The sequence below is a fragment of the Petaurus breviceps genome, unplaced genomic scaffold (genome assembly GCF_028583685.1).
Source record: "Petaurus breviceps papuanus isolate PSGF00001 unplaced genomic scaffold, PetGlider_PUasm1.0 37, whole genome shotgun sequence".
Taxonomy (NCBI): Eukaryota; Metazoa; Chordata; class Mammalia; order Diprotodontia; family Petauridae; genus Petaurus; species Petaurus breviceps.
The window spans coordinates 97,037,305-97,063,590 of NW_027186296.1; the positions used below are offsets into that span (position 1 = coordinate 97,037,305).

The 26,286-nt window shown below is 39.3% G+C and overlaps 1 protein-coding gene across 3 annotated transcripts in view; it reads right to left on the reverse strand.

The window, feature by feature from the left end:
- Nucleotides 1-1,489: 1,489 nt before the first annotated feature.
- The window catches only part of RGS10 (regulator of G protein signaling 10), a 70,619-nt gene continuing 45,822 nt past the window's right edge, over nt 1,490-26,286 (reverse strand). For 2 of the 3 annotated variants that reach the window (XM_069099077.1, XM_069099076.1), the window contains exon 5: nt 1,490-2,741. In XM_069099077.1, coding sequence (XP_068955178.1) covers nt 2,595-2,741 — 147 coding nt within the window. In that variant the 3' untranslated portion in view covers nt 1,490-2,594. Of the gene's footprint in view, nt 2,767-26,286 lie in introns of all 3 variants that reach the window. The other variant, XM_069099078.1, reaches the window with a different exon arrangement.

Genomic DNA, 26,286 nt, shown 5'->3' on the forward strand with positions numbered 1-26,286 from the left:
AATCATATTATGAGGAAGATTTTATGTCCCCTCAAACATACAAGGGCTGAAACTTTTTCATTGAGAAATTAAGAGTTTGTCCTGTGGCCCTAGAACCCTGGCAGAGCATGCTCCTTATGGACAAGAACTGATCTAGTGGCTTTCCCTATGAAACAGTCAGTATCATCATTCTCAAAACATGACTGGAATGTACTGGAAATAAGCTGTTCACCTAATTCTTGAAAGAATTGTTCACCTAATTTTTCTTCTCATTCATTCATTCATTCATTCAACAAACATTCAGTAAGTGCCTTGCTTGAAAGGATCAATAAGAAACAATTCCTGCCTTAGAGGAAGTTATTTTCGAAAGCTTTCTGCTCTTACCCCTTGCTTTTCAAAATGCATTAGTCTACTCTTCTGACTTTGTCATTATATAATTGTATCTTTCTTCCATGACTGGGGATCTTTCAGTCTCTCAGAAAGATCATTCTCAAAATCTGAAACGTCTCCTTTCAGGATATGGTAGACTCAGAAGTGGAAGAGTTTGTAAAGACCACAGCATACTCTAAAATCTTTTTTTTTTAAAGTGGGATAGCCTGTCAGTTTGTGTTGCTGATGCTTACACCCTGATGAAATAAAGGACAGACCATTTAACTGAGAATTTTGGTTAATTGAAAGTTAATCATAAATGCTTTTCACAACAGCCTCTCATTTATGCAGTATAGAGGAAGGGGTTTTTTAACCAGAAAACACAAATAAAAGACTTCAGATTACCTGGGTAAGTTACTTCTGGCTAGCAGAACCACTGTTTCTCCATATAGAAATATAATATTTTATCTCTAAGGGTCCTTCCAGCTCTGAAAGCCTATGATTCTAAGGCTGGGTTTGGTTTTGCTTTTTTTTTTTTTTGGTCAGTCCTCGAGACATTGTAAGATAGGTTATATTAGAGTAATTGCATTACTAGCATTTGGAAAATGGAGATGCTGGGTTGGAAAGTCCACAGTATGGTTGATTCTTTGTTTCTAAGTAAATGGATTTAAGGCTAGCAAGTGTGCTTAAAAAAAAATTCATCTGTACTATTCTAGACTAGAGAATTATTTGGGAACTATATTCATGCCTAGAGGAAAGGTGCCAAATACCCACTTACCTCCTAATTCTATTGCCTTGTCCTGAAAAAGGGAGAATAGTTGATCTGGCTTGGCCTACCCTGGCCCAGTCTTGCTAGACTCCTGGCCAAAGCCTCTCTTCAAGTCACCCAGCCTGATGTAAGGAGATCCTTGGATCTACTCACCCCTCTTGCCTTGTTGAATTCTCCACTGTAAGATTTCCCAAAAAAACCACCATCTGACCTCTTGCACTCAAGGAAGCTATGCTTTAAGGGGGAAAGTCTCTTTTGGGAGGGGAAGAGGGAGGAGGCTGGGGAGAGAAGAGACAGAGAAACTAGGTAGAATTGAAAAGTATCGTTTTGGAGAACCATCCATGGAGGAACAGGAAGAACCAGAAGTCACTGTTGAGTTTCAGCATGCATTTAATGTTATTCTTTCATTACACTACAGCTTATGTTGCTTTGGGGATCCTGCACTGTTTCCCATGTATTTATTTATTGTTCACTACTGAGATCTTATTTCTGTCAAGATGGGCTATATGACTGGACTTCCCAGAAAGGCCAATAGCCTATTGCATGAAATGTCATGAACCATGGGGGGAAAGCAGAAGAAATAATAACCCATTGATTACACACATAAATCCACACAGAAGAAATAATAACTCTTTGATTACACAGACATATAGAACTCCCCAAATCTTTACAAGATGTTGACAAATCATTTCTTTCCATTAATATACTTGCCTTCAAGAAATATTCAGGCCCAAAAAGCATGGCTGCATGGTTGGTAAGCTCTACAGTAACCAATAAATAAATCATCTAAACAATTAATTCCTGAACTAATTTGCAAAACAAATTGGGAAAAATGTCCCAAATCTCATCTTGGGGGCATCTGGGTAAAAAGGAAAAAAGCAAAGCCTATCTATTTTTCATAAGCATGTTGCTTGGCATCAACTAGCTGTGTGACCTTACCTAAGTCCCATCCCTGGACCTCAGTGCCCCATTCTGAAGGAAGGAAGGGAGGGAGGGAGGGAGAAAGGGAGGGAGGGAAGGAGGGAGGGAGGGAGGGAGGGAGGGAAGGGAGGAAGGAAGGAGGGAAGGAAGGAAGGAAGGAAGGAAGGAAGGAAGGAAGGAAGGAAGGAAGGAAGGAAGGAAGGGTCTTTAATAAAAATGATCTCTAAGGTATCTTCCAGCTCTGACATTCTGTTATTCTCAGTGAAGACAAGATTTTTGGAAGCACCTTAATCCATATAAATATCGAACATGTTCAATGCTTAAAGAGTCTCTCAGTCATTTGGGAAGAGCTAGAAAAGCTTTTTCTTCAAGGACACTGGGCAAGATTAACTTTCATGCAAAACTAATGATTGAAGCAATTAGTAAGATACACACAATACCACAAATAGGTTTCATATTTCTTAGTCCGTATATAGATCATCAAGCAGTTCTACACGCCACATGGTTCCTGAGAGTTTAAAAAAACACCTGCTGCCAGTGATCATGCTTCTCCAGATCACGTGTTATAGATCCTTGAAGCTCTCTTGGCCGCTGTTTGGGAATCAGATGCGTCTTCTTCCTCTTCCTCAGTTCTTTTGTGCTTTAAAAATAAATCTGATTTTAAGAAGCGACTGTAGCTGTCATACTTCATGAGATTAAAAATCTGAGGAGTGAAAGACAAAAAAATTCTGAAGACTATAGGTGACTGAATCAAACAAATGAATCAATACATATTTAATCTAGCATTACAGTTATTTGTGCATGCATCCCATCTAGGGCTCATTTATAGCTCAGGAAGGCAAGAGCTAAGTCTCAACCAAGTTTTTTATCTCCCCTAGTGCTAGACACAAAACTTTGCTCACCACGGGGGCTTAAGAGTCACTTGGTCACTGAAACGCAACATCCCCATCTGCTTTGTTTGTGAGGCACTGTGGGGCAGTCATAGATTTCTACTTGACTAACGTCACCTTCCATTCACATAGCAATTCAGTTTTTCAAAAGATTTTAGTATTCACAATCTGTTTTAATGTTCAAAACTATTCAGTACCCCATTCTGGAAAGAAAGAAAGAGGAAGGAAGGAAGGAAGGAAGGAAGGAAGGAAGGAAGGAAGGAAGGAAGGAAGGAAGGAAGGAAGGAAGGAAGGAAGGAAGGAAGGAAGGAAGGAAGGAAGGAAGGAAGGAAGAAAGGAAAAGAAAGAGAGAGAGAAAGAAAGAGAGAAACAGAGAGAAAGGGAGAAAGAAAGGGAGAGAGAGGGAGAAAGGGAGAAAGAAAGAAAAAGAGAAAGAAAGAAAGAAAGAGGAAGGAAGGAAAAGAAAGAGAGAGAGAAAGAGAAAAACAGAGAAATAAAGGGAGAGAGAAAGGGAGAAAGAAAGAAAAAGAAAGAAAGAAAGGAAAGGAAGGAAGGAAGGAAGGAAGGAAGGGAGCTAGGCAATGCAGGTATCTGCAGCCATTTGAAAGAATAGAAAATTGAGGTCCAGAGAGGTTAAATGATTTGCCCATGGTTACCTAGCTTCTAAGGCAGTAGCATGGTGAGCAGAGCTCTGGGCCTGAAGTCAGGAAGATGTGAGTTCAAATCCCACTTCAGACATTTACTAGCTATGTGACCTTGTGCAAGTTAGTCACAACCTCTGTTTGCTTCAGTTTCCTCAACTGTAAAATAGCAGAAATAACAGCATCTACCTAACAGGGTTCATGTGTGAATCAAATGAGATGCTATTTATAAAAGCACTTAGCATAGTGCCTGGTACACAGTCAGCACCACATAAATGCTTATCCTTTCCCTTCTCTTTCTCTTCTAAAGGCCAGAGGCAGGACTTGAATATATACTTTCTGACCCCAAGTCCAGTCTTCTTTTTCTCTTTGTATGTATTTTCTAGAGAAAATACATACAAAGAGAAAAAGAAAACTGATACTGATACTGTGTATTGTGTATGCAGCTTCCCTGGAGGCTTTTAGTAAGTATGAATACCTGTACCAGAAAAAAAAAGTATTTTTATTGTTACTGTTGGTGTTTAGTTGTGTTCAACTTTTTGTGACCCTATTTGGGATTTTCTTGGCAAAGATACTGGAGTGGTCTGTCATTTCCTTTTCCAGCTCATTTCACAAATGAGGAAACAGAGGCAAAAAGGATTAAGTGACTTGCCCAGGGTCACACAACTAATAAGTGTCTGAGACTAGATTTGAACTCAGAAAGAGAAGTCTTCCTGACTTCAGGCCTGGCACTCTATCCAAGGCACCACCTACTTGCCCACTCTTAATAGCAGTGTAAACTTAGGCAAGTCTCAACCTTTTTGAGCCTTAATTTCTAGCTTTAAAATGAGGATACTTGTGCCATTTGTCCAACAGAGTTGTGAGAATCAAATGAAATAATGTATAAAGTATTAAAAAATTGCAAACAATAAAGGTATCTCAATGGAGATAAAATACATGAAAAGCTTTACAAACTTTAAAGCATTGTGTATATGTCAGATATTATTATAGCATTTATTCTGCCCAACATTGATTTATAGTGTAGTATCAAAAAGTCATTTAATAATTTCTAATTTACCTGAAAAAATAACAGAGGTCTTATTTCACTAAACTTCTGAAAGGTTTGGGGCATTTTAGGATAGGAATTGTGGCTGTAGAAATACTGGTCACAGTGTTATTATGGATCACATGACACAATTCCAATATTATGATGATGTCTGGGATTCCAAACATATCTGTGATTTTGCCAAGAAACAATACAGTTGCATATTTAGGGTAGGAAAGCAGCAGTCTTGCCAAGGAGAGACTCTCAGGAGGAATTTGTTCAAAAGAAAACATGAGAAGTGCTTAGACGGTAAAAAAAAGTAAGGGGTAAGACTATCTGTGTCATCTGTCACTATGAAGGAAACCATTCAAATCAATCATTCCATGAAGAGTTAGAGCTAAAAGGATCTTGAATAAACAATAAAGAGAAATAACGTCTGAGTCATTGAGCTCCAATGGAAAGCACTGGGCTCAAGCTGGAAGGTTGGGGTTCCTGGTTCATCATCTCTGCCATTTACTAAGAGAACATCACCAACCCTCACTTTCCCTCTTCTTTAAAAATGAAATAATAATAATTGCATTATTTGCAGCAAATGTTTGCCCAACAAAAAAGATGAAATGTTTAAAAGGACAGGCAGAAAGAAGCATTTTCTGGCTGATATAGGGATGTGACCCATAAAGGGAAAATCCCTTTATAAGTGATATCTTTCATGTGCCTTTAAATATGGCTTTTGGCATATTCATTAGAGAGATAACAATATTAAATTATCATGATGATAGATATAATAAAAGTCAGTTCTTTGCTTCTATGAGGTCACATATAACAAAGTGGAATGCTGCCTAAGCTTCTTAGAACTCAGAGAATCACAGAGTGAAAAGGACATTAGAGGTCACCTAATCAGTCTAACATCAGGGTTTCAGAACTTCTTTGTCTCATGGACCTCTTTGGCGGTCTGGTGAAACTTGTAATCCCTCTCAGAAAAAAAATTGTTTTAATGTATGCAATAAAACAAGCATTTCTATGATATAGTAGAATTTAAAAAAAAAAGACAATTACATATGAAAATACAAATCTATTATGTACAACTTGCTATTCCTTTTAAATATACAATAAAGTTATCATATAAATTTCTTTTTTTTCTTCCCTCCCCCCATGGCTGCTATTAGATACAAATATGTATATACACACATACACAGAAGTACATGCATGTAAAAGCATTCTATACATACTTCTGTTTCTCAGTTCTTTCTCTAGATGCACATAGCGTCTTCTTTCATAGGTTCTTTGTAGCTAATTTGGGGATTTATAATGGTCAAAACGACTCAGGATAATGTTTTAGAATGCACAGGATTACAAAGGAAACAGTTTAGACTGAGTTCTCAAAATAATTTTTAAATGACACATGTTCATGAACCTCATTCCTAGATTCTTTGAGTCAAAAGACTTGCCCCTGCATAAAGTATGGGCCATCCTCTAACATCTCTAACAAGGCGCCATCCAGCTTCTTCTAGAACCCCTCCAAAGGAGAGCTGGAAAAAGGAGGGGAAAGGAGGTTGGTTATCCTGAAAAGTGTTCTAGGGCACTTTTCTAAATGCCTTGCCTATTTATCAAATATATGTTATTAAAAAAAAAAACAAGCAAAAAAACCCTCTAAAAGTGATTGTCTTAAACATCTTCCAAGCACTCAGTCTGCCATGAGTATGTAATTGATGGAACCAGGAAGGATGGCTGTTCTTGTTTTTTAACCCCTGTGTGTGTATCCTTTAGCTGTGCTCATGCCAGAGATCCTTTTCAAACCTCTCCTAAGATCGCTAGTGATCCTATTCAGAACCTGCTCCCCTAATTGGAGCCCTCTTTTTATTCCTTCACCTCCTTAACAATTTCACCTTTGACCTTTGATGGGGTTTCCTGGGAGGGGGAATGAGAGGAAAGTCTGAAATAGGAGTACAGTATATTACTATATTTTGCCTAAATTGGGAGAAATTTGAGGGAAAAGATCCTTGTAAGAAAAGGCAAAAAGCATAATTCTTTTAAAAAAAGAAATAATCCACCACCTAAATCTCTTCTTGTTTCACCTCTGGGTGCCAAACTCATCACCAATGAAGCCACGAGTCACTACTGACTACATTTCATAGTTCTCCAAGTCACCAGAGCCTCCAAAATAAACAGGATATGCCAAGCGTGACGAATGAAAACAATTTTACAAGTCTTTCTCCTCAAGTGCTGCATTTGCAGACTTACGGGACAGGGAAGAAAACTTCTTATTTTACACACACACACACACACACACACACACACACACACACACACACCCTCATTCCTGTTTATACAGAAAAAAAGACATATTTAAGTTAAAGACACACAAATCAAAGATTAAGTATAACCCAAATGTTTTATAGGAACTTTCCATGTGTGTGGGCGTAACATCCTGTTTGCCTAAGGTACGTGTTTCAGAGCAACTCCTTCAGAGTTTAAAAAAAACAACAAAAAACCAACACTTTATCTGGAGCCATACCAGGTGGGCAGAAAAGAGAGGGGAGATAAAAGAGGCGAAGGCTGTCTCCTTTTAGTGAAAAGTGAAAAAAAACATGCTAAAATCTCTAAATGTTTTGAAGGAAGGTACTAATGGACCAACATGACTTCTAACAGCAAGCGAGAGAGGGAAGCTTCGAGTGGGTGTGGACCAGGGAACACAAGGATGAGATATTTCGGTCAATAACTCCTTGTGTAATCAAATACCATTTTGTTGGGCAGCTCTGGTGCACCCTAAGTATTTCACAAGAGAACATAAAAAACCTTCCCTGCCTTGTTTAGATGTGAAATGCTCCACCGGCCAAAAACGTCTTCCTAGATTAGGCCCAGAGTTCTCTCATATACTGAACGAATGAATTTGTTAATGAGTTTATTATGTGCAAAACATTAGGCTACCATCACAGATACAAAAAAAAAATTAGACTTTCTATAGCATTCAAAGAGAGACAAAGCACATAAGAAATCTTAGCTGCATGTCAGATGGAAGGGCCCAGGGGTCTCTTGACCCAACAGCAAGGCAGATGTTAATCTATGTTTGTTGGTGCCATTTTCATTAGTAATAAAACCTGTTTCTGATACTGAAATGACTGAAGGTGCCAAAGATTTTGGTGATGACAAGTTTTCTTTCTGGAGGTTCAGTAGCTATGCCTTCTGAAAAGACAAGAACTGTGGTCCCTACAGAGGCAGTACCCAGAAGTTGCATATCTACAAGGGATTGCTTCCCTGGATGATGGGAGAGATGGGCTGGGAAAAGATAGATGGTGTGGGGAAGCACTGCTGTTCCATGGCTTTGGGACTCATCTATCTGTAGCAGTTGGGTTTGGTGATAGGAAAGAGGATGGTAGGGCCCTTCTCCACCTGGGTTGTTCTCCTGAATGATAGCTGTGAAGTCCAGCCTGGAAAAAAAGAGCAGGTGACCTAGTACAGGAGGGTGGTACTGCTTTTACCAGAGCTCTTGGACACAGCGTCCTGGACTTTCTCCACTAGGGTATGAGGGGAGTTGAGTGCTGAAGCAATGGTTTGACTCAAGAGTGGGGAAACTGTGGCCTCGAGGCCACATGTCCTTGGGTGTAGCCTTTTGACTAAGTCCAAGTTTTACAGTTCTGTGAAGTCTGGATTCATTCAGAGGGCCACACTTGAGGCCCTAGAGGGTCACATGTGGCCTTGAGGCTGCAGGTTCCCCAACCCTGGTTTGACCCAATTGGCACATCATCTATCTGTCTCTTCTTCTGGCTGCGCTTATTACTTCTTTAATTTCTATAACTCAATTACACTGAACCATTTTGCTGTCAGTCTGAGAACCATATAATGTTGAAAGAAAAGGCATACATCTATGAACAAAGCTATGCAAAAATGGAACAGGATGCCTTGAGAGGACAGGGGGTTTTGCTCATTTGAAGTCTTTAAGCAAAGGCTGGAAAACCACTTGCTGGGGTATGTTCTGAAGGAGATTCTTGTTCAGGTGTCAATCAGACTTAATAGCTCTGAATTACCTTTTGAATCAAAGATTCTAGGAGCCTGTAAGTATCTTCATCTTGATGGGTTATAAGATACCTGTTATATTCACTCACTCAATAGGGTCCCAAAGATCTAAGACTTTCCAAAAGTCCTTTTAACCAAATGGTTCTGTGCCAAAGGCAGCCTTGCCTGCTGGCTGTGCTCTGACAATAAAGAAGTCTCCTTTTGTTTTGTTTTTTTGGGGAAAGGCAAGGCAATTGGGGTTGTGACTTGCCCAAGGTCACACAGCCAGTAAGTGTGTCAAGTGTCTGTACCATATTTGAACTCAGGTCCTCCTGACTCCAGGGCTAGAAGAAGTCTCATTTTAATGGATCCCAGAAAGCCCTTGACTAGGAAAATGAGTAAGTGGAGAGAGCCAAAAGACAATTGGTTGGTTCAAATGTAGTTTCTACCCAAAAGCATCACACAAACCTGATAAGCTGGCCTGACAAATTCTACGAACTAAATAGGACCTGAGAAGTCCTATAATAATAATAGCTGTGTGCCTGCCTCAGTTTCCTCATCTATAGCAAAAGGATAATAATAGCAACTACCCCTCAGAGTTGTTATTAGGATCAAATGAGATAATATTTGTTAAGCCCATGGCAAAGTTTAAAGAGCTATATCAACACTAGCTATTATTATATGAGCACCTAGCTACTATTTATATAGTGATTTTGGTTTTGGAAAAATTTCAGTTTTGTTATTTCATTCGATCCTCACAGCAACCCTGTGAAGTGGGTGCTTTAAGAGGAAAAGACTGGTACCTGAAAGAAGTGGAGTTACTTTGCCAGGATCATGAAACAGATATCTGAAGCAGGATTTGAACACAGGTATTCCTGATGCACTTCATTGTGCCACCTTGTTTCCTCCTGTTACAACCAGTGAAACTGAAGCCTAGAAAAATGAGTGACTGGACCAAGGTCACATAACTAGTGAGTGGTCAAGCCACAGAAGCAAGACATACATACATGTATACATAGCATGTGTATGTGTATATGTATGTATGTATTATCTATGTATATACATACATATATACCCAGGATATATATAATAAACCCAGACACAAATATGCATGTGTATATATATGTACAGTTGTGTGTATATATTTATATTTACATATAGATCCTATCCAGACTGATGATAATAGGAGTCTCTGGTTACATTTGCTAGCTCATCATTAATTCTGAATTGTAGCACAATTACACTGGGAGGAGGGCAACCAGGAGTCAAATTATTGATTGTTTGGTGAAAAATAGAAAAGAATTGGAGAGGTCAAAAGGAGAAACTTGTCAGGATCTGACTAGGAGACTAACTAGAAACATAAAATCAGAAGAACGAGAATAGAGAAGAAATGAAAAAAAGCCAATTGTGGTCGTGTGCCCCTTTTTTGGCCAGATAACTGTGGCCCAGAAGGGCTTTCGGTTTTGGCACACGCACCGCTGGCTGCCTGTGAGCTATGGGCCTGGAATGTAAATTGTTGAACATTGCTGCACTGGAATTCAGCCCTATAAGCAGCTGGAGGTTGGACGCCCTCTGAAAAATGAGAAATGATCCTTGCTGCAGACATGCAACTTCTCATAACCATTCCACATCAGAAAGGGAGCAGCCTATTTTACGACCAGCAGCTTTCCCCCCCTCCACCCTCAGTTTCCCCTCTCAGTCTTGACTCTGGTATTTCCCCATGGTTTGCTGCAAAATTAAAATGACATCCGAAAATACTCCCCCTTCTCCCCCAATTGTTGAGTACTACCTTATTTATTGTATGAAAGAAAAATCTAAAGGTTAAGTTTAAATTTTTTAAAGTTCCTACTTTGTAATATAATCCTTTACAGAGTTATATAGTCATAACATATGGAAAATAAGGACACTAAACTGAAAGTCCATAAGCACTTAATAAAGCCCCTTGAAGATCCCTAAGCCAAAATTTACCACTATTACTTCACCTCTCTGGTCCTCAGTTTCCTCATTTGTAGAAGAGGTTACATTAATGATCTCTAGCTCTAAACCCTATTTTCTGAGAAAGTTATATTCCAAGTCTAAAGAATTTAAAACTTTTCAAAAATAAATACTTGAAGGATTTAATGAATCCTCCCCTCCAACAGCCTATTTCCCCTTTTTCGGAAGGGGAGAAGGCTCATAAACTGTCAAAAATCCTTCATTATATTCATTTCAGGTAGGCATAAGCAAAAAGTGAGAGGGAGAAAAAATTAGCAACGAGTATAATATAAACATTTAAAACATGATTGTTTATAACTTGTGCAAAAACTTGATTATTTGCAGTTAAAAATCGATTGGAGCATACTTACAGTTGCCGCATTTTCCAAACCAAAAATCAGGATATATGGTCTTATAAATCATATATATATATATTTTTTTTTTTTGCAAAGTACTTTGTGGGGGGAAAAAAAGACAATACTTTCTTTACTTAAAGTTGAGACTGTCTCAAAAAAAAAAAAAAGAAAAATACAGGATGTGTAGTCACTATCAGTGTACCCCTCAAAGTATTCTGACATTTGAACTGTGGTTTGTAGACTCCTTACAAACACATGTGCTTTAAACAGGGAAGGGCAGAGGAACATTTCTACACAATAAAGCGATTATAGGGATTGGCAGAAGAACGGGAAGGGTGATGGTTTTGTGAAATCCAGAAGGATTATATCCTAAAGTTCAGACTGCTTTGCATTCTTCTGATGTAAGGGGCAGACAGTTTGCTCCTGAGAAGGTCAGAGAAAAGGCTGAACAGGAATTAAAATAACAAAAACTCTTGCTTCAAATTCTTTCCTGGAGTTCCTAAGGAGGTCTTGCGATGGACTGGGGCTGAGATATCCAGCTCTTTTAAAATTGAACTCTCAGTGCTCTCCCAAAGGGAAGGAAATCACAGTGCCAAGACTTTATAAAAGCTTGTACAGAAATATTAACATGCACTGACAAAGTGTGGACAATTTTGACCTATAGAGGCAGATGCTGGCACTAGCTCAGAAATTACCTCAAAGGCTGGTCATTTTTAAAATTCTTTCTTGTCAGGAAGAAGATAATGGTGCTTTTAAGAGGAAAATGACCAGATTGATGCTAGAGGCTTAAGATAGCCAGATTCAGGGTCAGGTTTTCCACTTGAATCACCAAAGCAAAGGCAGAGGGGTTGGTTTTAAACTTGCTTCCTTTTCCCCCCTTCTGTTCAAAGCTATTTATTCTCCTTTCATTTTTTTTCATACACTTTTATAGTCCTTTTGACCAAGTTTTTTTAAAGGAGGATTTAGCACCTGACCCTCCCCACCGATACCCAATATGAATTTGGTTCTGTAAAAAATCTTTTTTGATTCTCAGTTAAGATGGCATTGGGAATGGGCATAGAAAAGCCTGGCCTTCCCACAGAAACTCCAGCAAATATGAAAACAACCTCATAAAAGCTGATGAAAGGCCAAGAAATCATAAAAGAAGCAGAAACTCCTTCTCATAGTCCAGAACTGTCCAAAAGCATGGCCAGAAGCAGGAAGAAGCAGGGAAAAGGGTAGAAGCCAACCCAAGGCAAGGAAGGAAGGGGAGTCAGTGAAAACTCCCACAAATGGATCTGAAAGCCAGCCAGTACTCTGGAAGATATTAAAAGCCAGTGCCAGCTCCAGTAACTGGGTGGCTGAAAACAAATTCCAGTCTTGGCCTTTTCGAACATAAATGGGTGACAAAATCATTCCCAATCAGTCAATGAGCAGGGAGAGAATGCCAGGCAGTAAACTCCTTAGAGCACTGAGATCCACAAAAGCAGACAGGGCCAACCCAGCACCTAGTGCCAGTACCTGAAGATGTCGACACCTGAGACCAAAGTGATATCCAACAATGCACTGAGGCTTCATGAGGCCAGAGCAAAAGGACAGAACCATCTCTTCACTGAGGACCATGCAAAGAAGAAGAGGCTAGCTGAAATCTGAATCGGTACTGGGCCACCAGGAAGCTGAGACACAAGGCAGGAATTGAGGCACCAGCCACCCCATCCAATTCAGCAATTGCAGCAGCATCCAAACAACAGAGTAGGAGGGATAAAACAAGTCCTACCCAACGGATACAACAGTGTTTGAGGGAACTAACCTGAGCACAAAATCCCATACTGAGAACAAGGGCTGCAAATATGAGCAAACAAACTAAAACACTGGCAGAACCGAGAAATAAATTAAGATACGAGAAGTCCAAGAGGTAAACCTAGAAGAGGAGAGTTACTCTATATCAGCTATAAACAAAGTCTCAAAGGCAGAAGGGGAAAAAAAAAAGGCTTGGCCTCAAGGACTTCAAGGGAATATGGGAAAAAAATCAAGGGATAAAAAATGAAATGAGAGTTTAGGAGGAAAAAAATTAAAGAATAATAAATAGCAGAGAAGAGAAGGTTGAAAACTTCATCCAAGTAGTAGACTCTATGAAAAACAGAAATGGAGAAAAGATAATTCAATGACTAAATAAGACAAAAAGAAATATTAGAACAAAGTAAAAAAACGAAAGACTAGAAGAAAATGTAAGATGTCTATTGTCAAAAACTCCTAGGTCAAGGGGAAATAATTCAAGAATCATTGCATTTCATGGAAACCATGACCATACAAAAAACTTGAATGCCAAATTTCAAGAAGTCATACATGATAAGTGCCCAGAGTTATTTGAAATAGAGAACAAAGTAAAAATAGGAAGATTCCAGCAATCACCTTCTGAAAGAAACTCCAAACTGAAAACACCAATGAATGTTACAGCTAAAATCCAGAGGTTCTAAATCAAACAAAATTAATACAAGCAGCCAGTAAAAAAAGAATACAAGAACCAAAGGACTACAATAATATTTGGTGATATACTGTTATAAAGGAGAGAAAACCTGGGAACAGATATTCCAAATGGCAAAGATAAAGACTTACAACCAAGAATAGCTTACCCTGCAAAAAACTGCATATAATTCTACTGGAAAGAGAAAGAGTTAAGGGTAAGTAAGGATGGATCTTAATACAATCTTTCAAGAATTCCTAAGGAAAGAGCCAAAGTTCAGCAGACTCTTTGAAATGCAAGCACAGGAGTCAAGAGAAAGTGAGAAAGGCAAAGACATTTACTTAGTACTTACATTCAGAATCCCAATGTCTTCATGGGTCACAGAGGGGGTTAAATAAGACAAGTATAGGGCCTGGGTATGCTTATGTTGTTTTGTTGGTTTAAAGATAGGAATGAAAAGGAAGATACTAGAAAAGAACTGAGGAAGAAGGTGAAAGCTCCTACTTCATATAAATGGAATGCCAGAGAAGAATATACAATTCTACCTTCAAAATTTCAATGTAAGGAGACTGACGTTCCCACCCACCCACTCAAAATAGAGCACCAAAGCACTGAGGTTTTACTCTCTCATCAGATATGCATTGGTGAATGGAAAACTATTTATCTGCCTTCTTCGTTTCCATCCAGGCTCAAATCATTTACCTGCCATGCCAGAGAAGACTTAATGATTGTCTAACTCTAAATGAGACAGCAATCTAGAACAGACACTTGTGATAGCAATGGAATATAAAGATCCCCCTGTATTTCCATTACTATCACAACACTGCAATCTCCAAAGGAGTAGAAAAGATTTTACTGTTCTAAGGGAGCTCTGGCTTGACTTTTAACAGAGCAGAGAGGCTATGACTGAAAACCAGTCAGTCTGCCCTCATCATCAGAAGGTTCGACCCTCACAGCCTGGAGCTGAAATAATTGGCAAGTAGCATTGAAAAAGTGAAGCCCTGAAATTGGTAACAGGGAACAATTCCCAGCAGACTACTCACCCAGCAGCTACCAGCAGCAAGACCAACAGGAATGAACAGAACAACGTATACAGCAAACACGCTATACCCACCAGGAAGGACGCCAATGAGGGGGCACAGTAAAGTCCCATGAAGACTTGGAGGATTCTGTATCCTCAGAGGCTGGAGTTACTCCTCTACATTTGTTCCCTGACTACAGATGTCCCCCATATGTGATCCCTAGAAGTCATCTAACACGATTCTCTTATCTCCCCATTTCACATGAGGAAACTGAAGTCTAAAAAATTGCAGTGACTTGTCTAAGGTCACACAGATAACAAGAGGGGAGCTTATACTTGAACTCACATCCTCTGCCTTCTAATCTGGCACTCTCCAATGTACCATATTGCCTCTTCAGTTTTCCTTGTATTTGAATTTAAAATCTGCTTTTCACCTATCTGTCCTGATAATGCTGGGGGGGGGGGGGGATATATATATATTTCACATGCACATATAATTGGTATGCACATACAACTACACTATCCTGTAGTGTATTTATATATTAAATTAAATATATATTTATATTTGTATTATATATATACATTAAATTAAATATAAGAAATTATATTGTTTAGCACACATGATAAATCAAGGTACAATGATCAATAGTAACTGGTATGTCATTCTTACTTAAATTCATGAGAGGGCAATATAAACTTGAAGAGCAGCTCAAAACCCCAGGTTCTTTCTAGAGTAGTCTAATGGTAGAGGGGAAGGGTCCAGTAAGGGGTTTCAGGTAGGGAGTCCAAGGAAGAAAGGGCCCAAAGAAAGGAAGGAAAGTGATTGTTCATCCACAGACTTCCTATAATGAAAGCTTGTCTAAGGTATGAATGAATGAATGAATGAATGAATGAATGAATGAATGAAAACTGCATTTATTAAACACTTCCTGGGTACTAAGCAGTAAAGATAGAGATATGAAAGCAAGAAAGACCTGATGGCATTCTAAAGGGGAAGACAACTCATATAGATCTCAATATTAGCTTATTCTTTCAGTGACACTGCCCTTTCCAACTACTATAATTTATTTTGTACCAGGAATAAAGGATGAGTAAATTCATTTTGGAGTTATCATTTAGACACTTCACTTTGATGAAGCTCAGTTTCCTGATCTGTAAAATAGAGATCATCTTCCTCTACAGAATTGTTGCCATTGCAATTGTGGCTGATCTGGGAATTCCCTGATAAATCTTATTAGCTTACAGTTAAGGGCTAAGTCTCTGCAGAGGACCTTTGCTGGGCCATACCTCTCTCCTTGGAAGGAGAGAAAATTGAAAAAAAAAAAAGACAATTCCTCATTAAGTTTCCCTGAGTAGAAGGTTAGATTCTGGTATAGAACTCCCCTCCACTACTTAGGAAGCAGAGGTGTAGAAATGACACTTGTCTAGGTAACAGGGATGGGGAACCTGTGGCCCTCTAGGTCCTCTAATGCTGCCCTTTGTCTGAATCCAGTTGGATTATCTGGATTTTTACTACTTTTTTGTTGTTTTTGAGGTAGTTGGGGTTAAGTGATTTGCCCAGGGTCACAAAACTAGTGTCAAGTGACTGGTCTGAGGCTGGATTTGAACTCGGGTCCTCCTAACTCAAGGGCCTGTGCTCTATCCCACTGCACCACCTAGCTGTCTTTTTAAAAAATAAATTTACAATTTACATAGTACATTTGAAAAACAGTAAAACATTGCACATATCTGTGAGACATGCTATTTAATCTTTCTACAGAAGACATTTTTCCTTCTCTATGAGTTCACATCTGAATACAAAGACCACTTATGATAATCCTATCCCTCCAAGTTTCCATGAGGACCCAGAGGTTGGAAACTGCTCTCCTAATGGATTGGTGTCTATATGAGGAAAACAAATAAACTACAGAAAGGACTGTATATTTTGGGAGGCAGCAAATTGATTAAGCAAGAACATTAGCTGTTTATCTGTATTTACCTTCTAAACCTTAAAGGTTATCACCATGGGTCAGGGTTGCTTTGCATTGCCATATTCCCTTGATGATATTACATAAAATTACTATGGGCATAAATCTACTGATCTAGGCTGGTAACTTAACAGTGCTCAAGGTAATAAAAGGATTTCTGTTTCTAGTCCAATACTCATAACCTTTCATTTTTCATAAGCATTATTCTCCCAAAGAAGGCAGGAAAAAAAAAAAGAGAGGTTTTTAAAAATTACTTTTATTATGGTCAATCCAAATGGATTCAATGAAAGGGCCACACTTGAGGACCTAGAGAGCCATATGTGGCCTTGTGGCCACAGGTTACCCACCCCTGGTCTAGGAACTTGCCTCTCACTCATTTGGGTGACTCCCTGTGGTATATTACCCATATGCTTCTGCCCCAAAGTAACCATTAATGGTCTTGGGAGTGGAGTGGGGAAAAAAATCACCTCCCCCACCTGCTGTATTTCAGAAGAAATGTCCATGGGCAAAATGGAAAAAGGAGTCAGAGAGAGGTCTGCCAATTTTTTTTTTTTGTTATAGGCCATCATAGGGACAGCTTCTCTGACTATAGTCCCAGTGGTCCCAGTCAACCAAAGCATCTGGGGGTAGCCCCATCAAAGAAACTTAATCAAGAGTTGCCTTTTGTTCTCTTAATAAGGTGATAAATACATTAAAGGAGACAAAGGCTTACATCCTGTCAAATTGAAGGTGAAAGGGATGACTCCCCAGAACCCTTGGGCCAGATGAAAGCACTATAAACTTTAGAAGGTCATAAAAGAAGTGAGTTATCTTATTTCTTCCACCATTATCCCCACCTTGTAAAAAGATAGTTATTTAATCTTTATTTGAATACCTGGGAAGTTAAGAGAATGTTCTTTGTGCTAAGAAGGGTCACACCACAACCCTTTTCACCAAGGTAGAGAAAAATGTGTGTTAGACAACTATTTGGATAGCCATACTCCATCTCCACTGGAGTACCTTAGGGATCTGTGCTGGACCCTGTGCTATTTAACATTTTTATCAATGATTTGAATAAAGGTATACTCCTCAAATCTCTAAGGCTGGAAGCAAAAGATTACACTGGGGACAACAGAGTGAGGATCCAAAAGAATCTTAATAGACTAGAATTTTGGGGGGTTTGTTTTTTTTGCTTTTTGGAGGGCAATTTAAGTGACTTGCCCAAGGTCACACGGCTAGTTTTTGTGTTAAATATCTGAGGCTGGATTTGAACTCAGGTCCTCCTGACTCCAGGGCCACTGTTCTACTCACTGTACCACCTAGCCACCCCTAGACAAGAGTTTCTTAGCTGGAGTCCGAGGATAGATTTTAGGGGGTCCAGGAACTTGAATGTTTAAAAGAATTTTTACCTTTATTTTCACTGACCTCAAAGTTAGCACTTTCCTTAGTTATTTAAGAAATTATTCTGAAAAGAGGTCCATAGGCTTCACCAGACCGTAAAAGGGATCTATTACATACAAAGAAAATTAAAAATCCCTGGACAAGAGCCCTGGGCTGAATTTAATGATAATTATGTAATAATAATTGCTACTTTTCCAAGCTCCTTACACCTTATCACTACCTACTGTGATCACATGACATTGGTCTTCTTGATGTTTCAAGAATAAGACTTTCTATTCCTCACCTCTAGTCATTTTTTTCTGGCTGTCCTCCATATCTGGGATGCTCTTCTTCCTCATCTCCTACTGACTTCCTTTAACTCCTAGCTAAAAATTCATCTTCTAGGGCAGTTAGGTGGCACAGTCAATAGAGGAGGACTTGAGTTCAAATCCGGCTTCAGACACTGAACGCTTCCTAGCCGTGTGACCTTGGGCAAGTCACTCAACCCCAATTGCCCTGCCTTCCCCCTTCCAAAACGCAAAAAGCAAAAAATAATAATAATAAACAAATAAATGAAAGCCCATCTTCTACAGGAAGCCTTTCCTGACCCCTCTTATTTTAGTACCTTCCCTCTCAGTTTATTTCCTATTTATCCTAATATGGCTTGTTTGTACATATTTCTTTGCTTGTCCTCTTCATTAGATTGTGAGCTCCTTGAGGGCAGAGACTCTCTTTTGCCTCTTTTTCATCCATAGCACTTAGCACAGTGCCTGGAACACAGTAGGTGCTTAATAAATATTTATTGACTAATAATATGAAATTCAGAAAGAATAAATGTAAAATCTTGTACCTGGGTACAAAAAATCAACTTCACAAGTACAAGCTGAGAGCGAGTGATGATGTTAGTGGACTACAAGCTCAGCAATATGATATGGCAGCCAAGAAAACTAATGTAAAAGATAGAACTTCTAGAAATTGGAAAGGAATAGCCCCACTGTTCTTTGCTCTGGTCATTCATTCATCTGGAGGAGTGATTCTCCAAGTATGATCCAAGATCCTGTAGAGATCCCCAGGTCCCTTCCAGTGGATATGAGAAGTTAAAAACATTTCATAATAATACTAAGGTGTCTTAATTTCTAATATGATAAATATTGATAGACATAATACACATAAGCAAAAGCTCTTTGGGAGGCCTTTGAAAATTTTAAAAAATATACAGGGATCCTGAGACCCCAAAATTTGAGAACTACTGCTCTAGAGTACTGTGTTCAAGGCTAGCACTGACACAAAGTCTTTTAAGAAGGAGATTGAAAAGGTGAAGTACATCCATAGGAAGGAAACCAGGACACCAAGACATCAATGACATAATGTAATTGAAGGAACCAAATATATATATATATATATATATATAGTCTAGAGATAACTTGAGGGAGGAGAGGAGGAGAGAAGTAGGGGAACAGGGAAAGAAAGAAGGAAGGAAGGAAGGAAAGAAGGAAGGAAGGAAAGAAGGAAGGAAGGAAGGAAGGAAGGAAGGAAGGAAGGAAGGAAGGAAGGAAGGAAGGAAGGAAGGAGAGAGGAAGAAAGGAAGGAGAGAGGAAGAAAGGAAGGAGGGAAGGAAGGAGGGAAGGAAGGAAGGAAGGAAGGAAGGAAGGAAGGAAGGAAGGAAGGAAGGAAGGAAGGAAGGAAGGAAGGAAGGCTTTCACTTTAAATCTGTCACATCCATGTCACCATGAAACTGTTTCATTTTGAAATCTAACAGCCTGTGTGACAGACACTCCTCTTCCTCCCACCACCCACAATTTGGACAAATACATGCTGATTTGTAAGAGTCACTTATTAGGATGTCCCTCTCCAGAAAAGTCATGGAATCCTCTTCCAGTGTAAGGTACTCGTAGCCCCTCAGATCCCTGCCAATCTCATATTCTAGGCAGGAGCATGCCGACCCAAGAGCAGATGGCAGTGTGGACTAACCCTAACATTTTCTTTTCCAAAGAAAACTGTTTGTTAGACTGCCTGTGACTAATTGGTCTCCTCACATTATAAACTGAACTTTCAAAGTTTCCATTAGTAACTAGGGGAAATACTCCAGAACCAGTCTGTGGGGAGAAATAAATTGATCTGGCTTTCTTAATGCCAAACAACAACTAACACGACTGTCAGAAATTTGATGGAGATATTTGCTGAATGAATATGTGCACATATAATAACAACAGTGATAATAATAATTAGCATTTACATAGTGCTTTAAGATTTGCAAAGTGCTTTATGGACATTTCATTTTAAATATTTTTTAAACAAATAGTTAAGAAAAAACTTCACTAAAGGCTAGAGAGAGAAGTTAGGCATGTTTAAAAAAATGAAAGAGAAATGTAGGCACAGGTAAACATTTTTGTTTACATAGGGTTAATTCATAAATATCTTCATCAAATTCACTAAGACTTTGATGATGCTTACACATATTATTTATCACCTGTATTTTAAAGTGAAGAAACTGAGGGACACAGAGGTGAGTCATTTGAACCATGCCAGATTATGCTCAGAAGACTAGTCAACTGGGGTCTGAATTCTATATTCCTTGTTGTTGTTGTTGTTAGGTCCTTTCAGTTGTGTCTGACTGCTCATGACCCAATTTGTGATTTTCTTGGCAAAAATACTGGTGAGGTTCCTTCTCCATTTCTTTCTCCAGCTCATTTTACAGATGAGGAAACTAAGGCAAACAGGATTAAGTGACTTGCTTAGGGTCACACAGCTAGTAAGTGTTTGAGGCTAAATTTGAACTTAGGAAGATGAGTTTTCCTGACTCCAAGCCCAAGTGCTCTATTCACTGTACCACCTAACTGTCTATCTTCCTATCATACCACAAAGATCAGGGGATCTAAAGGATGAATAAGGGGAAAAAATGAAAGATATAATTCCAAGAAAATGTGATTATCATGATTTATTTGGGGAAAGAGATATAATCATTTGACATGTGTGGGCATTTACATGAGCACAGTGCTTTGGGCTGATTTCAGCCTCTCTCTATAATCTTATTTCACACTACTTTCCTTCACACAATCTACATCCCAGAAACACTAGCCTACCTGGCATTTAGCCTTCTATCTCTGGTCTTACTGCCTTTGACTTGTTCACTTTCTTCTCTTAATTCTTAACTTCCTTCAAAGTTCAGCTCATGCACCATCTCTTAGCAAAAGCTTTTCTTGATTTCCCCTAATCATCAGTGCTCTCACCCTCCTCCAATTATCTTACATTTACTTATCTGTATGCATGTTGTCTCTCATAGTAGAATGTAAGCTCCTTGAAGGAAGGGATTGGTTCTTACTTTTTTGATGCTTTTGTCTTTGTCTCTCTAATGATTCACATGTTGGCACACTTTAAATAAATGATGAATTCAACTGCATCTACAGTCACATGAGATGTGATAGCAAAACCCATTTTATTAGTTAGGGACACTTGTTGGAAAGCCAGGTGATTAACTGAGGGTCATGCAAACTCCTGACTGCCAGCTCATAAAGACCATTTATCTTTCCAATAATAATAATGGATGATGCTGAGGACAAGAAGGTGGCAGATGAATCAGACTTTAGTATCCAGGAAGAAATGAGGAGAAAGGAGTGTTTCATTTTTTTAAAGGTACCATCCTTAGTATATAAAGATGATCCAACCAAATACTTAGTTTTTTGGGTTTTTATTTTTTAGTAAAAGGATATATTTACACTGAGATAATCATTCCTATTGAACAAAGACACATTTGCAAGTCAGCTGGCCAGAGTCAGACCAGAGAACTGAAAGTGGGTCATGCAGTAATCAAACCCAGGATCTTGGCCTCACTGACATCATTTTCTAACCAACTGAGCTAAGCAGACTGTATGTGTGTATGAGAGTCATTGAAATGGACACTGAAATACATGATTCTTTAACAAAATGAAGAAAATGTTAATTGATTGTTGCTTCAGGAGCAAGGTATCACAGTAGATAGAGTGCCAGGCCTGGAGTCTGAGTTCAAATTCTGCCTCAGACAATACTAGCTGTGTAACACTGGGCAAGTCACTTAACCCTGTTTGCCTCAGTTTCCTCATCTATAAAATGAGCTAGAGAAGGAAATGGCAAACCACTCCAGTATCTCTGCCAAGAAAATCCCAAGTGAGGTCAGAAAGAATCAGACATGTCTGAACAACAACAAAATCAGGAGATGATAAAAATGAAACAAAAAATAATGTTGTAGTCATGAAAGTACTGGATTTAGAGTCAAAGGAAGTATATTCAAATACCTACTTTGCTACTTATTAATTGTCAACTCTCGGCAAGTCACTCAGCTTTTCTTAATCTCGATTTGCTCACGTATAAAATAAAGGAGTTGGACTGAGGAACTGCTAAGGCCCCTTGAAATTCTAAATATGTGGGGCGGCCAGGTAGCACAGCGAGTAAGAGCACCGGCCCCAGTGTCAAGATGACCTGGGGATCGAATGTGGGCTCAGACACTTAGCACCACACCCAGAAATAATTGGTTGTGTAACTTTGAGCAAGTTACTTAACCCCAATTGCTTAAAAAAAAAAAAGAAATTCTAAATATGTGATCTTATAAGCATAATTCTGAGGTAGTTGGAGAACATTCAAAGGGCAACCAGGATATTAAAGGGCCTTGAGATTGTGCCATATGAGGAGCCATTAAAGGACATTTAAAATTGGGGCTATTTAGTCCTTAGGGGGTCCATGTCAGCCATCTACAAGGACCCAGATGGAAGAGAGATTACACTTGTTCTGGCTGGTCAGTAAGAATTGCAAAGAAGGACATTTATGCTTGAGAAATGGGAGGGGGACCCTCCTATCAACTAGAGCAACCCTAAAATGGAAAAGACTGCCTCAGAGAGTAATGGATTCACCCTCACTAGAAGTCTTAAACACACTCACTCACACACACACACACACACACACACACACGTTGACCTCTTGTGCGCTATGTTATAGAGAGTTCTTCTTACTCAGTTATGGCTTGGACAGGACGCCTTCTGGGGATCCAATTCTGAGCTTGGGCAATTCTGAACATCAGCTAGTTTATTATTCTGTAATATAGTGATGCTCTCAAGGGCTACTGAGATATGCAGGGTTATTGATCACTACACTAGCTAAATAACCCAGACCACTATGAGTTGTGTGTTTGTCTGCTTTTTATCATTTTCCTGTCTCTTACATCAGAATCAGGTTGGCAGTTATTACATATTACTGTTATCCGTAATGAGTTCAATTCAACAAATATTTAGCTATCTATTGTATAGATGGGAACTGAGTAAATTGAGGAATTGGGAACTTGGGCATTTGAGAAGATATCAATATGAATGAAGGAGACTGTAGAGGTTATTCAGTCCCAACAACACAACCCTAGGGTATACACAGACAGTGGAGCCACAAAAACTTAACATCTGAATCATACTCACATACATCATGAATGCATGCCTACACACTGAGCCTCTCTCAGCCTCAGTTCCCTCATCTATAAGATGGGGATAATCATACCTGTTGTACCTCTCTTACAGAGCTGTGGGGATCAAAAGAGGTAATGTTTATAAAATGTTTTTTAAAAGTCTAAAAGGCTATAGAAATGGCAGTCATTGTTAGTACTATGTGCAAAGGAAGGAAAGCATTATGTTGATCAGAGGCAAACTGTAGAGCATCTTAGATGTTAGACTGAAAATTTTCTATTTTATCCTCAAGGTGGGATAGCACAGTGGAAAGGATGCTGGATCTGGAGTCACAAGGTCTGGGTCCAAATTCTATCACTTATGACTTATGTGACCTTGGGCAAATCATCTAACTTCTCTAGCCTAAGTTTCTTCATCTTCAGGAAGAAGCTGGACTGGATTACCCCTAAGGTCCCTTTCATACATACTGAAATCCTTTCAAATGCCCTAACTTCCCAGTTCCTCAATTTACTCAATTCCCATCACCTCCTCCACCTCAGCCACCCTCAGAAGTGGTCACATCCTCGATCTTGCAATAACTCATAAGCATTTCACTTCCATGTTCATGAACTTCAAAATTTCTTTACTGGATCATAATCTTTTTCATTAAATATCTCCTTGTCCCTTATGACCCCTAATTTTTTCATGCTAAGACTTCTAATCACTCCATTCTTTCATAGACCAGTGCTACATAACATCAGCAGGGCTACATTCTTGCTTCTTCCTTATCTCAGCCCCTTGGTGAACCAACTCAACTCTATACTATCCACAGCCTAAAATCCCCTGCCCTTGTATCATATCATTGATTATCCCTTGCTAATCTCCAGCCCTGGATTACTCCCATCATCCACTTGCTCGACTCTTATTCATGTACTTCTGAATAGAGCTGGACAAAATCATGAAATTATGTTGACTGGGCTCATTAAAATTTGTTATCTAAACTCAACTGGGTCCTCAGTGTAGCAAGGCAAACAATCTATTAATCTCTAACTGATTCATGAGCTCACTCTCTATAGTAACTGTTACAAATCTCATCTCCCCTCAAGCTTCTCTTGGCACACACTCCTACCCTTCTAGCTGAGAATCTTGCCTCATGTTTCACCAAAACCTCCTCCTCTCCACCTCCTAATCTCTTACCATTTAGACACCGCCCCCCGAACTATCTCTTCACTCTTCACACTTAGATCACATTACCTCCCAACTTCTCCAGCAAATTTCTACCACCATCCTCCCCACTCTCTCCTTTATAGCTAATCTTTCCTAATAAAGTGGATCCTTCCCTACTGCCTACAAATACATCCATGTCTGGCTCATCCATGAAAAACCAACAAAAAAACCCCACCTCACTGGAGCCAGCTATCTCTGCCGACTATAATCCTGTATGTCTCCCCTTCAAAGCTAAACTCCTTTATAAAGTCATCTACATTATGTACCTTCTCTCTTACTCTTTTCTAAACCCTCTGCAATATGGTTTCTGTCTTCTTCATTCAACTGAAACTGCTTTGTCAAAAGTTACCGATGATCTCTTAATTGCTAAATATAACAGCCTTTTCTCAATTTTTATTGACACTGCAGCATCTGATGTTGTTGACCACCTCCTCCTGGTTACTATCTCCTTTCTAGGATTTCATGATACTACTCTGTCTTGGTTCTCCTCCAAGCTTTCTAACTGCTCCTTCTCATTGTCTCTTACTGAGTCACATCATGTCCACTAACTGTGAGCATTGCCCAGGGTTCTGTCTTGGGTTCCCTTTTCACTCTATATTATCTTACTTGCTGATTTCATTGGCTCCCGTGGGTTCAATTATCATCATTATGTAGATGATTCCCCTATCTATATACCTACCCCTTGCCTCTCTCCCTAGATAATGCATCTCCAACTGTCTCTTGGACAGCTCAAACTGAATGTCTTATAGGCTTCAACTTTCACAAAACAGTTCGCATTATTTCTTCCCTCAAACCTTCCTTTTTCTTCCAAACTTTGCTATTATTGTTGAGGGTACTACCATCCTTCCAGCCACCCAGGATCACGACAGTGGTATTATCCTCAACTCCTCATGCTAACTCACCCCATATGTCTACTCTATCTCCAATTTTGTCATTTCAACCTTTATAACATCTCTTGTGTCTGCCCCCTTATCTCCACTCACATTACCCAAGTACAAACCTTCAGCACCTCCCACCTGGACTATTGAAACAGCCTCTCCACTTCAGTCAATTTGCCATTCAAGCTTCTAAAGTAATTTTTCCTAAAGTTCAGGTCTGACTATATTATCACCACCAGCAATCTTCCCACACTGGCCACTCAATAAACTGGACTGGATCATATATGAAATCCTCTGCTTGGCATTTAAAGCCGTTCACAACCTGGCTCCATCCTACCTTTCCAATCTACTTATACTTTCTACCCCTTCACTCTATGATCCAACTATACTGGCCCTGCTGTCCATGGAGCATAACATTCTATATCCCACATCTGTGCTTTTTCACTGGGTGTCTACCAGGTCTATAAAATACTGTCCCTTCTCACTTCTAACTCTTGGCTTCCTTCAAGGCTCAATTCAAAATCCATTTTAGGCAGGACGAATTTTCCAGTTCCAAAACACAGAAGCCCCCCGCCCCCGCCCCATGCAACCCTGCCCAATGCCAGTGTCTTTCCTTTTGCATTACCTTCCATCTACATTGTATATATCTCGTATGTACGTAGTTATCTGCATGTTGTCTCCCCTGTTCCTAGAGGGTTCAGGCCCTGTTTTTACCTTTTGTTATATCTCCAGAATGTAGCACAGTGCTTGGAACATAGAAAGCACTTAATAAATGATTATTATATTATAACCAAGATTGTCCTATCTATGCTGAGTCTGAGTTTTAAATTCTTAATCTGCTTTTTATAATTTAGAGAAATGAATATGTATTAAATATGTATGTTTTGTTGTTCATTCATTTCAGTCGTGTATGAGTTGTCATGACCCCATGTGGGGTTTTCTTGGCAAATACACTAGAGTGCTTTGCCATTTCCTTCTCCAGTTCATTTTACAGATGAGGAACTGAGGCAAACAGGGTTAAGTGACTCTCCCATGGTCACATAGCTAGTACACGTCTGAGGCCAGATTTGAACTCA